The sequence below is a fragment of the Canis lupus genome, chromosome 25, assembly GCF_048164855.1.
Source record: "Canis lupus baileyi chromosome 25, mCanLup2.hap1, whole genome shotgun sequence".
NCBI classification, from domain to species: Eukaryota; Metazoa; Chordata; class Mammalia; order Carnivora; family Canidae; genus Canis; species Canis lupus.
Window position 1 is genome coordinate 3,716,442 of NC_132862.1, and position 12,513 is coordinate 3,728,954.

A 12,513-nucleotide genomic window follows, 5' to 3' on the forward strand; every position below is an offset into this window, starting at 1 on the left:
ATTCCCTGGGTGGCGCAGCGGTTTGGCGCCTGCCTTTGGCCCAGGGCGCGATCCTGGAGACCCGGGATCGTATCCCACGTCGGGCTCCCGGTGCATGGGGCCTGCTTCTCCCTCTGCCTGTGTCTCTGCCTCTCTCTCTCTCTCTCTCTCTGTGTGTGTGACTATCATAAATAAAAATAAATAAATAAAGTTTCTTTCCTTTGATATATATTTTTCTTGAGCGTGTACTTTAAATTCTGAGCTGATGGTGAGCTTTCCTTTTAGCTTCAGCCTCTTTAGGTACCTCCCCTCTTTTTTCTCTCTATCTCCGATAATGTGAGATTAGCAAAATTTCATCTTTGAGATCCTCAATCCTGTTGTCTCTCCTTTTATTATCTCGGGCCATGGGCTTGGGTCCTGTTGTCACTGTTTTCTGAAGCCTGTTCTCTAAGAGATTAGGAACCACCTCTGGCTGTGTTCTTTATTCTTTTTACCTATCTGGCTTGGCTACTTCCTTTTCAGGCTCCCACCACTTCCTCTTTTCTGATCGGTTCTTCTTGGTCAAATTCAGTTCAGAATTAAAATTCCACTCATTTCTCCTGCCTTCTGGGTGATAGAATAATTAGCAAGGCAATTTAAAAAAAAAAGTTTTTATTTATTTATGAGGGAGAGCGTGTACACAGGAGCAGGGGGAGTGACAGAGAAAGAGGGAGAAGCAGACTCCTGGAACAGACAGCCCGATGCAGAGTCCTGGGATCATGACCCAAGCTGAAGGCAGATGTTTAACCAACTGAGCCACCCAGGCACCCCAAGGCAATTTTTTTAAAAAGGTGTATTTATTTATAGATTTATTTATTTATAATTTATTGTTATTTATCTAAATATATTTATTTTAGAGAGCCTCGGGAGGGGCGGGTGGGGGGAAAGAAGGGAGAAAAGCAGAGAAGCAGACTCCTTGCTGAACCCAATATAGGGCTCAATCTTACAACCCTGAGATCATGACCTGAGCCAAAATAAAATATCAGCTGCTTAATTGACTAAGCCACCTAGACACCCTGAAGGCAGTTTTTTTAGAGGGGAGGGTAGAGGAGGGGTTGGAGAGAGAGAGAGAGAATCCCAAGCAGGCTCCATACCTAGTGCGGAGGGGGGCTTAGTCTCACAACCCTGAGATCATGACCTCAGCTGAAGCCAAGAGTCAGACACTTAACCAACTGAGCCATCCAGGCACCCTAGCAAGGCAATTTTTAGTTTTTTTATTATTGTTCTTTTTTAAAGATTCTATTTATTTATTCATGAGAGACACAGAGAGAGAGGCAGAGACACAGGCAGAGGGAGAAGCAGGCTTCTCACAGGGAGCCTGATGCAGGACTCTATCCCCAGTCTAGAATCACACCCTGAGCAACCCAGGCATCCCGACAATTTTTAAATTATTATATATGGTGCTTTTTAGTTAAATGAGATTTTTCAATTTATTACTTTTTGTGACAGAGGGCTCCTACCAGAAAGTACTCTTATTTTACCATTACTCAGTAGTAAGGACATCTCACTGGCTTTGTGTTGAAACTTGCAGGACCATCTCTTCTTACCAGGTCTCCCTGGTCTGCCCTTCTAACCTTCCCACAAATCTTCCTAAAGCAAGAGAGGAAATTATGCTGCTTTCCTCTCTTTTTTCAAGGTGTTCTGATTGGTTATTTACTGGATTTTTTTTCTTTTGAAGTTGACCTTAGAGTAGAATGTAGCTTCTCTAGTTCTTGCCCTTTCACCCTGGGACTGACATAGGGGTATTGATGTGTTTTGTTTCAGGTGTTTTCTTTTCATCTTGGTGGAGCTAAATGAGGGCATAAATGAGGGAAGTTAGAAGTTCAGGACCTCATATTATGCCAAGTTAGGTTGTCCATAGCATCAAAGAAAACGGAAACTATCTATCTGCTTCTCTTATGCAAGGTAGAGCTCATCAAACCTTTCCCTCTCCCTTCTTGGGCTCTCTAAGAGAGGGCATTCAGCAGATGGTAGGCCTGAGGAAAATGTTAAGTAAATTCGTACTTAGTTGTGAATTGGTACAGACCTTTCAGAGGCTACTGTATCTCAGAAGAGTGATTTATGGCTCAGGAGACCATGAAGCGGCTCTTTATGGAATCCCAGTTACATACAGGAAAGATCACTCCTGATTATGCTATTGTTCCTCTGTTACCTTCACTCAGATGCTTTCTGATGTTTCCCTTCGTGGTGTGAATTTATACTTGGCGATGCACATTTTTAACATATACTCAACTTATCTTTTTATCAGGTGAGATTTCTGTACCTTATATTTGATCAGAGATATGGTGAGGTGTCAGACTCCAAAATGATCATGGTGTACTAGTGCTGAGTGTTCTGGAGAATGCAGGCAAAATTATAAATCACATCCACAAATACTTGCTAAGTACAGAAAAGAGAAGTTACTCCTTCAAATAGCTTATGTTTCATTGAAATGAATTAAATACATGAAGCAGGGGTGCCCGACTGGCTCAGTCGGTGGAGCATGCAACACTTGATATCAGGTTTGTGAGTTCAAGCCCCATATTGGGTGTAAAGATTACTTAGAATACATGAAGCAATTGGAAAATGTAATAAAATGCCAAGTTATACATTGGTACCAACTACTTAGACTCCACCACAGTGGGTTTTCCTAATCAATGCTCAGTTTACCTCTAAGAAGGAGCGGACTTTTGCATTTCCAAAATTGTTGCTTACTTAATCTGTTACTGTTTTGCTATAGACAGAGTCCTAGCGCTGTGTTCACCAGTGTGACCTTTAGCCTCTGTCCCTAGGAATGTGAAACTGAATGGTACTCTTGCTCCCACAGCAAGGTAAAAAAATGTAGTGTAGCAAGAACATGAGTAACTCAAATATATTTGAGGTTTCGGGATCTTAATATCTGATGAGAATATAAAATTTTGTGTATTTAGTTTGCCTGTTTTGAGTTAGTTAATTTTAGGGGTAACTTTTAGAATAAATTTAAAAATTTTCAGCATCAAATGACAGTCCTTTGGTTAGTCATGAGGGGTTAGATGTAAAGCCACATTATATTGAGAAGACTAGGGACTATTGCTGTGTATTAGCCTTGCAAGGCAGTAATATTTGAGAAGAAGGAAAAAACGCCCTACACTCTAAAAGGTTGAACTGTTGCTATGTTGCAAAATCTGATTTGCCTTGATTCCTGATAATCTTCATTAATCTTTCAAGGAATCATCAGATGTGTGTATTTGAGAATGATATGTATTGAGATACTTGTTGAGCATGATAGGACAACAAAGTCTCCCAAACATCATGTTTCTGAAGTTTTGTAGTGTTTTGCTTTATTTTCTGTACTATTTGTTGTGAGAGCATTAGTAGCTTCCTCATTTTGAGAAGTGGAAGAACTGGGTTGGAGCACTTTTTTTTAAGAAAACCCAGTATTTCTCCAGTGTTATATAGTCTCAAGGGATCAGTAGTATGTTTCACTTGACATTAATATGGGCAGAAAAAAGGATTCTTCACCTTCTCCCTTCAACCCCAACTCTTTGAGCAAAGCATATATACCTCCAGACCTCAGGGAGAGGAAAGCACCCTTTGTTTTTCTAGCCTTTGAAATACTTTTTAGCAACAAGAAACTTTTGTTCATAAAAACTGGTTTGCAGGACGCCTGGGTGGCAGTGGTTTAGCGCCTGCCTTTGGCCCAGGGCATGATCCTGGAGTCCCAGGATTGAGTCCCACATAGGGCTCCCTTCATGGAGCCTGCTCCTCCCTCTGCCTATGTCTCTGTGTCTCCTCTCTGACTCTCAAGAATAAATAAATAAAATCTTAAAAAAAAAAAAAAAAGGTTTGCATCTTGGGTGCCCTGATTCAACTAATAACGTAGTCTTGCTATTTAGACATCAGCAGAAAGAGGAATATCTTTTCTCTTCCCTCTCCACTCCTCTTTTTCTTTTTTTTTAAGCATTTATGCCATTAAATTTTCATTGGTCCTTTGTGGATTTGTTAGGACAATAGTCAGAACATTTTCTGCTTATTTTTTTCTCCAATAAAAATTTATAATGTCTCTAAGATTTACATGAGTTCAGCCATTTTCTTTTCAATGGTTGTTTTTACCTGAATGTCATAATTCCATACCTTTTGGGGAGAATGCATATTGCTGAGAATGCATATAAAGAATTGCTGTGTAACCCACACACTTAGCATTGTATAGAACATTTTTATCTCCCCAGAAAGTTCTGTTGTATATTTTCTAAATCAATCTCTGCCCTGTCGGGAAACCACTGTTCTCCTTGGTTTTGCCTATTTTAGAACATCATATAAATGGAATCGTACATTCTATAGTCTTATTGTCTAGCTTCTTTTGTTCAGTATTATGTCTATGAGATTCATCCATGTTATTGCATTCCTTCATTTTTGCTGACTGCTGGTATTCCATTGTATGAATATACCACAGTTTGTGCATCTAGTTTTCTTAATTATAAACGTTTGGATTCTTCCCAATTTTTGCTTTTATGCCATATGCAGTTGTGTACAAGCCTTGAGTGGACTTATAATTTCATTTCTCTTGAATAGGTATCTATGAATAGAATCACTGGATCAAAGGGCAGATAGATGTTTACTATTATAAGAAACAGCCAAATCTTTTTCTAAATTGCTTTTGTTATTTTATTTTATTTTTTTATTTTTTGCTTTTGTTATTTTAAACGCCTCCTGGCAAAGAACAGGGGTTCTGGTTGCTCCACATCCTTGCCAACATTTGGGTTGTCATTCTTTTTAACTTTAGTTGTTCTAGTGAATACATGCACAAGTTCTTTACAGTTAATTAAAACAGATTTTATTTTGAGAATTTTGTGGCATGTCTTGAGATAATTGGAAATACTTTTTAATTTGGTACATCTTTTAAGATTCTTTTATTTTTTTTTATTTTTTTATTTATTTATTTATTTTTTTTTTAAATTTTTATTTATTTATGATAGTCACACACACAGAGAGAGAGAGAGAGGCAGAGACACAGGCAGAGGGAGAAGCAGGCTCCATGCACCGGGAGCCCGACGTGGGATTCGATCCCGGGTCTCCAGGATCACGTCCTGGGCCAAAGGCAGGCGCTAAACCGCTGCGCCACCCAGGGATCCCTAAGATTCTTTTAAAGTCTGGTCTGGGGGATCCCTGGGTGGCGCAGCGGTTTAGCGCCTGCCTTTGGCCCAGGGCGCGATCCTGGAGACCCGGGATCGAATCCCATGTCGGGCTCCCAGTGCATGGAGCCTGCTTCTCCCTCTGCCTCTGTCTCTGCCTCTCTCTCTCTCTGTATGACTATCATAAATAAATAAAAGTTAAAAAAAAAAATAAAGTCTGGTCTGGGACAAATATTGATCACAACAATAGGTCTCCAGAAGAGGGCCCAGGATATTCTTTCCCACTAATCCATGACTAGAGTTTATGAGGAAAAATTATTATTAATCTTGTACATCAATTTTAGTCCCTTATGGTTTCCAAAATACTTACTCTAGACCAGCAAATGTGATTTCCCATTTTATAGATGAAGGAATGAAGACTAGAGAGCTTGTCTAAGATTTGCCTAAGGCTTTTAGGGACTGAAACACAGCACTTTTAGTTAGTTGTATTTCACAGAATGTAAGCTGATCTTGAAATATATCCTGGTCATTGATTTGTCCTTTTCAAGTGGCTCCTAGGAATTAATTCTGAGTCTTGTTTTAGTCCTCACATAGATCAGCTGATAGGGTTATAAAGATAAGTGCAGTTGGTGCCTTTAAAAAAAATTATTATTTTATTTTATTTTTAAAGATTTTATTTATTTATTCACAGGAGACACAGAGAGAGAGAGGCAGAGACACAGAGGGAGAAGCAGGCTCCCTGCGGGGAGCCCAATGTGGGACTCGATCTCAGGACTTAGGGATCACTCCCTGAGCCAGGGGCAGATGCTCAACCACTGAGCTACCCAGGAGTCCCTAGTTGGTGCCTTTCTAAGAACAAATACATTACTGAGTGTCCGAAATTGACATTTTGGAACTCTGCATGTAATTTTCAGAGCCCTTTTAGGAACCCCTGTCTAAATGGCTATAGCAGTGAATATTTGTCATTGTCCACATTGTTATGGTGAGGGGGATAGCACAGCAGGTAATCTGAACTGAATGGGAAGAAACTTTATCAAAGTGAGTAATGTTTATACTTTTCCAAAGCAAATTGCAGTTAAATTGTGTCAACATAAATCCACTTTTGCACCACTGTCACATGTTAACCTAAGTTGTTTGCTTTATTTCAGTGATGTCCTTGCATTGCCCATTTTTAAGCAAGAAGAATCAAGTTTGCCCCCTGATAATGAGAATAAAATCCTGCCTTTTCAGTATGTGCTTTGTGCTGCCACCTCTCCAGCTGTGAAACTCCACGATGAAACTCTGACGTATCTCAATCAAGGTTAGATACTTCCTTATTTGTTAGTGTTATCAAGATCTGCTGGATTGATGATATTTTATTAGGTATACTTATATGTAAAAAGTACATCTTTCTAGTGTGACCATTTAATGTCATATTTGATGTGTATTGCTACCTTCTTTTGTGTACCTGCCCGTTTTTAGTTCCTATCTCCCTCTTTCAATCCTGACCCAGCTCTATTGACCAGTTGTGTGACCTTGGACAAGCTACTTAAACTCTTTACATTTCAATTCTTTTATCTGTAAAAGTGAGATTGATAATAGTTTTGAAAATTGTATCAATTAATGAAATAATATATGAAAACACTTAGCACTGTTCCTGGCACATAGTAAAGGATTATAGTTGTTACTAATACTAATAATATTATACTCTTGTATATTCAACCAGCTGAATTTTATTCTTTCTGAATCTGAATCTATGAATATAATATGTAGTTACTTTTTCTTCCAGGACAGTCTTATGAAATTCGTATGCTAGACAATAGGAAACTTGGAGAACTTCCAGAAATTAATGGCAAGTTGGTGAAGGTAAAAGAAAATGAGTAAATCATTCCTCTGCACAATATCCTTTTATTGACCCTTTTTGGGTAATGTTCTTTTGCTTCCATAAAGGGCTTGGTGGTATCTCTTACCTACTACAATTTGCTGGCAGAGTGGTAAACCATTATTTCTTTGGAGTACGAGTGAGCCCACCCCCATTCACATGGGTTTTATAGAGCTGTAAAAACAGAAGGCTTACCATTCTATGTCAAAGTAGTCTCCTGGTCCATTGAAGCTCTTTGGCGTGGAATAGAGTAACCACCTTGAGATTTTTAGAGAAGCTCCAGTGTCTCTTTGGATACGTGGTCTAGTAGCAAGAAAAACAGAAACTACTATCGACAAATAACAGTTTTCTTAGTCTAGACTTATAGCAATGAATTCACAGCACAATTGGGACAGAGGAATTTGATTAGCAACTATAAAAGTTGATGGGAGGGATATTAATACGCACCTCCACAAATAAGAGTAACAAAAAGAAAATTGATAGCATTAACCCCTGCTTACCCTCAGTGCTGCACGGTGGGTTAGCAAGCAGGGAACCTGGTGAGATTTTCATATATACCCAAAGAGCTGAGCTGGATATTACATGGTAACAGTAGGGAGAAGTATAAATGCTTCCAATAAGTCTTTTTTTGCCCAATCCATGAGGACTAATGTTTAAGCCAAATTTTTTTTTAAGATTTTTTTTTATTTCTATTGTTATTTTTTAAATGTATTTTAAAAAGATTTACTTATTCATGAGACACACACACACACACAGAGGCAGAGACACAGGCAGAGGGAGAAGCAGGCTCCCTGTGGGGAGCCTGAGGTGGGACTGGATCCCAGGATCTTAAAATCACTACTTTTTTTTTTTTAAAGATTTTATTTATTTATTCATGAGAGACAGAGAGAGAGAGAGAGGCAGAGACACAGGCAGAGGGAGAAGCAGGCTCCATGTAGGGAGCCCGATGTGGGACTCGATCCCAGGACTCCAGGATTACACCCTGGGCCGAAGGCAGGCGCCAAACCGCTGAGCCACCCAGGGATCCCCTCAAAATCACTACTTGAGCCAAAGGCAGATGCTCAACCACTGAGCCACCCAGATGCCCTAAGCCAAGTTTTAAATATGGTTTCAGTTAACTATAGAGATTATATCTGAGCAATTATAAATTTTACCCTGAAAAGAGTTTAGTATGGCATGGGTTTTAGAGTGAAACAGATCTGAAGAAAAATAATTTTAGATTGTATCTAGAAACCAACTGGAGGTGACTTCTGGTAGTTTTCCTTTATCAGCACTGATTTTTAAGGATCCCACTCTCATTTGATTTTGTTGCTTCCTTTCAGAGTATATTCCGTGTAGTGTTCCATGACCGACGACTGCAGTATACTGAACATCAGCAGCTGGAGGGCTGGAGGTGGAATCGACCTGGAGATAGAATTCTTGATATTGGTGAGTTAAGGGAATCTCTTGCCCAGGAAATGCCTATAAAAGTGTGGTCTGAAAATTGTGGGGTTTTTTTTACTTTCTTTTTTTTTTTTTTTTTTTAAGATCTTATTTATTTATTCATGAGAAACACAGAGAGAAGCAGAGGCACAGGCAGAGGGAGAAGCAGGCTCCATGCAGGGAGCCCGGTGTGTGACTCCATCCCGGGACCCCAGAATCACACCCTGAGCTGAAGGCAGATGTTCAACTGCTGAGCCACCCAGGTGTCCCAAGAATTGGTTTTCTTTACTTGATGTTTACATTGATTCAGAATGCTTCAGGGGCTCAATTAGCATAAACCCTGAAATGTTTATTGACTAAGTATAAAAAACTACTGGGACGATAATATCAAAATTGAAGTTGGAAGTGTAGATCCTTCAGTTCCATAACAATTGCATCCATTATTTTAGGATGACTTTTTTGTTTTTGTTTTTTTAACTTAGTTGTGGTAAAAGTTACCATTATAAAGCATTTTAAAGTAAATAATTTAGCAGCATTAAGTACATTAACATTATGCAGCCATCACTGCCATCCGTGTCCAGAACTTTTCTCACCTTGCAAAATTGAAACCCCGTACCCATTAATTAAACAATAACTCCTCCTTCCCTCTTCTCCCCAGCCCCTGGCCACCATCATTGTATTTTTTGTTTATATGAATTTGACTACTCTAGGTGCATCAGATAAGTGAAATCATCTAGTATTTGTCTTTTTGTGATTGACTTATTTCACTTCACATAATCCTCAAGGTTCATCCATATAGTGGTATGCATTATAATTTTCCTCCTTTTTAAGTCTGTTTGATGTTCCGTTGTGTATATACACCACATTTTGTTTATCCATTCATCCTTTAGTAGATATCCGGGTTGATTCTACCTTTTGGTTACTGTGAATAATGCAGCTTATGAACGTGGGTATACAAATATTTATTTCAGTCTCTGTTTTCAATTCTTTTGTGTATATACCCAGAAATGAGACTGCTAGATCATATATATAATTCTATTTTGAATTTTTGGAAGAACCACCATACTGTTTCCATAGCAGCTACACATTTTACATTCCCATCAGAAGTGAACAAGGGTTCTAAATACTCTACCTCCTTGCCAACAAGTACTATTTTCTATTTTTTTAATAGTAGCCATATTAATGGATATGAAGTGGTTATCTCATTGTGGTTTTGATTTATACTTCTCTAATGGTTAGTGATGTTGGTTATCTTTTCATGTGCCTATTGGCTATATATATATATATATATATATATATATATATATATATTTATTTATTTATTTATCTATCTATCTATCTATCTATCTATCTATCTATCTATCTATCTTCTTTGGAGAAATGTATATTCAAGTCCTTTCCTCATTTTTGAATCTGGTTTTGTTGTTGAGTTGTAGGCATTCTTTATGTATTCTAGGTATTAATCCCATATCAGGTATATGATTTGCAATATTTTTTTCCATTCTGTGTGGATTATCTTTTTACTATGTTCATAATGTCCTTTAATGCATAAAAGTTTTAAGTTTTGATGTAATCCAGTTTATTTAATTAATTTTATTGCCTTGCCTATGCATTTATTGTCATATCTAAGAATATTGCAAAATCCAACGAAGCTTTTACTTGGAAGTATATATGTATACTGCCAAGAGTTTTATAGTTTTAGGTCTTACATTTAGGTGTTTGATTCATTTTTTAGTTAATTTTTGTATACGATGTAAGAGTTCACCTTCATTCCGGGTATGTGGATATTTAGTTTTCCCAACACCATTTGTTGAAACAACTATTCTTTCCCCACTGAATGGTCTTGGTACCTTTGTCAGCCATCATTTGATCATGTATGTGAGGACTCATTTCTGGGCTTTCTGTTGTGTTCTGTTAGTCTGTGTCTCCATCATTATGTCAGTACCACACTGTTTTGATAACTGTAACTTTGTAGGAAGTTTCGAAATCTGGAAATGTGACATCTCCAACTTTACTTTTTTCCAAGATTGTTTTGGATATTCAGGGTCTGATATTTTATTTTGTGTATGTATAAAAGGGGCCAGGTTTTTCCCCAAATGCTACAAATTCTTTTATTTTACTAATAACTGAGAGGCAAATTAGTGGTTTGTTTTACCTAAAGTAAGAGACCTAGGATTAGAATCTATGTCTCTTGATTTGCAGTTTAGACTTTTCCCCTACTGCTTTGCTACACAGAGTAGAATTTATTTTTCTTAAATCATAGGGAAGTTCCTTTACAAACATACATGCTGTCTCTCTTCATGAATGTACTTTTAATACTGGCATCTATGTCTTTGATCTCTTATTGGTTATTATCTCTTACTAGTAAACATAGTTGTTAAACAAATCTAAGTACTTACTAATTTGACCTGAGAGAACACTGATTCTAATACAGCTATCCTGATACCCATTTGACAAATTGACCTTAGGATAAATCCAACACAACTAACACTGTTGGACCCACTTAATACCTTGTTTGAATTGGGAATAAAATGGTAGTATAGTTATAGCTATCAGCCTGGCTTTCTCTCCCCAGTTTGAATATTAATAGAAGTCAGGAAATGATATTTGATTATATGCTATGTAGAATGGAAAGCAGAATTCTACTAGAGCTCATTTTTGCTTCCCTCTTGAGTATCAGATTTGTTCCTCTGTTATAGCAGGGTTACTTGATAATTTTAAGGCCAGCATCAATCTCTGTGTTAAATTTTTCCCACTTCTATCTGTAATACAATGCTTCTGCCTTTATTCAGACACTCTGCTTTATCTTTCTATAGCAATCTCCTTAGTATACTTCTATCAGTAACACTAATCTTAAAACTGTAAGTGAAGCAGATTTAGTTACAATTTTCATGACACTGGAGCTAGTGTGTAGACTAAATCTATCTTTAAGTAGAATTTTGGCATATTAAAAGGAAACTGTGTTTAAATTGTCTTATTTAAAAAACCTTTCAAAGTGGAAAAAAGATACTCAGAAAGTACTTAGGTCCATTTTAGCTTTAATCAAACCCTTTTCATTGGCAAAAAGAGGGTTAGGGTGTGATACATAAAAATCTTAGTAACTAGGGACCAGTAATAAAACAATCAGTGCTATCTTATTTAAACCCAGTGGCCCTCAGAATTGTTCAATGATTACCATTTTGTTTCTCAGATATCCCAATGTCCGTGGGTATAATCGACCCTAGAGCTAATCCAACCCAACTGAATACAGTGGAGTTCCTGTGGGACCCGGCAAAGAGGACATCTGTGTTTATTCAGGTAGGGCATTGCAAATGGGATTCCCATTATGAAGAGCATCTCTTGCTACCAATTTGTTTCTTCTTTTTCCTTTTTTTTTTTTTTAAGATTTATTTATTTATTTAGGAGACAGAGAGAGGAAGCAGAAGGAAGGGCAGAGGGAGAGAGAGAGAGAGAATCCAAGCAGACTCCCTGCTGAGCATAGAGCCTGACTTAGGGCTTGATCCCAGGACCCTGAGTTTATGACCAGGGCTGAAATCAAGAGTTGGATGCTTAACCAGCTGAGCCACCCAGTTTGTTTCTTGAAGGATAAAACAGGATTCTAGCCTATCAAGTCTAGATTCCTCAACACTTGCCTGAGAGCAATGAGGAATGTCTGAATTGCCCTTTTAATTTCCCCAATTTATTTATTTGTATGACAAAACAAACAAAAAACAAGCAAACAAAAAACAAGCAAACAAAAAAGATGCTTGCTAATGGCTGTATAATATTCCATTCTTTGGATACACTATGACTTCCCTATTATTATTTAGATTGTTCTAAATTTTCCCTACTATCTGTAAAGTTATTTTGAACATCTTTATGCTTAAAGTTTGTTTATATAAAAATAAAGAGGGGGGCATCCCTGGGTGGCTCAGCGGTTTAGCACCTGCCTTTGGCCCAGGGTGCGGTCCTGGAGTCCCAGGATCGAGTCCCATGTTGGGCTCCCAGCATGGAGCCTGCTTCTCCCTCCTCCTTGTCTGCCTCTCTCTCTATGTCTCTCATAAATAAATAAATAAATCTTAAAAAAAAAAAGTTGTTTTTATATATCCAATTATGTCTGTTGGGTAGATTCCTTTAAAATTC

At 37.9% G+C, this 12,513-nt stretch overlaps 1 protein-coding gene across 8 annotated transcripts in view; it reads left to right on the forward strand.

Moving 5' to 3' along the window:
• The window catches only part of TFCP2 (transcription factor CP2), a 60,766-nt gene that overhangs the window by 35,868 nt on the left and 12,385 nt on the right, over window positions 1-12,513 (forward strand). For 7 of the 8 annotated variants that reach the window (XM_072797887.1, XM_072797890.1, XM_072797886.1 and 4 more), the window contains 4 exons: window positions 6,257-6,408; window positions 6,877-6,953; window positions 8,292-8,397; window positions 11,582-11,688. In XM_072797887.1, the coding sequence (XP_072653988.1) occupies window positions 6,257-6,408; window positions 6,877-6,953; window positions 8,292-8,397; window positions 11,582-11,688 (442 nt within the window). The remainder of the gene's footprint in view (window positions 1-6,256; window positions 6,409-6,876; window positions 6,954-8,291; window positions 8,398-11,581; window positions 11,689-12,513) is intronic. The other variant, XM_072797891.1, reaches the window with a different exon arrangement.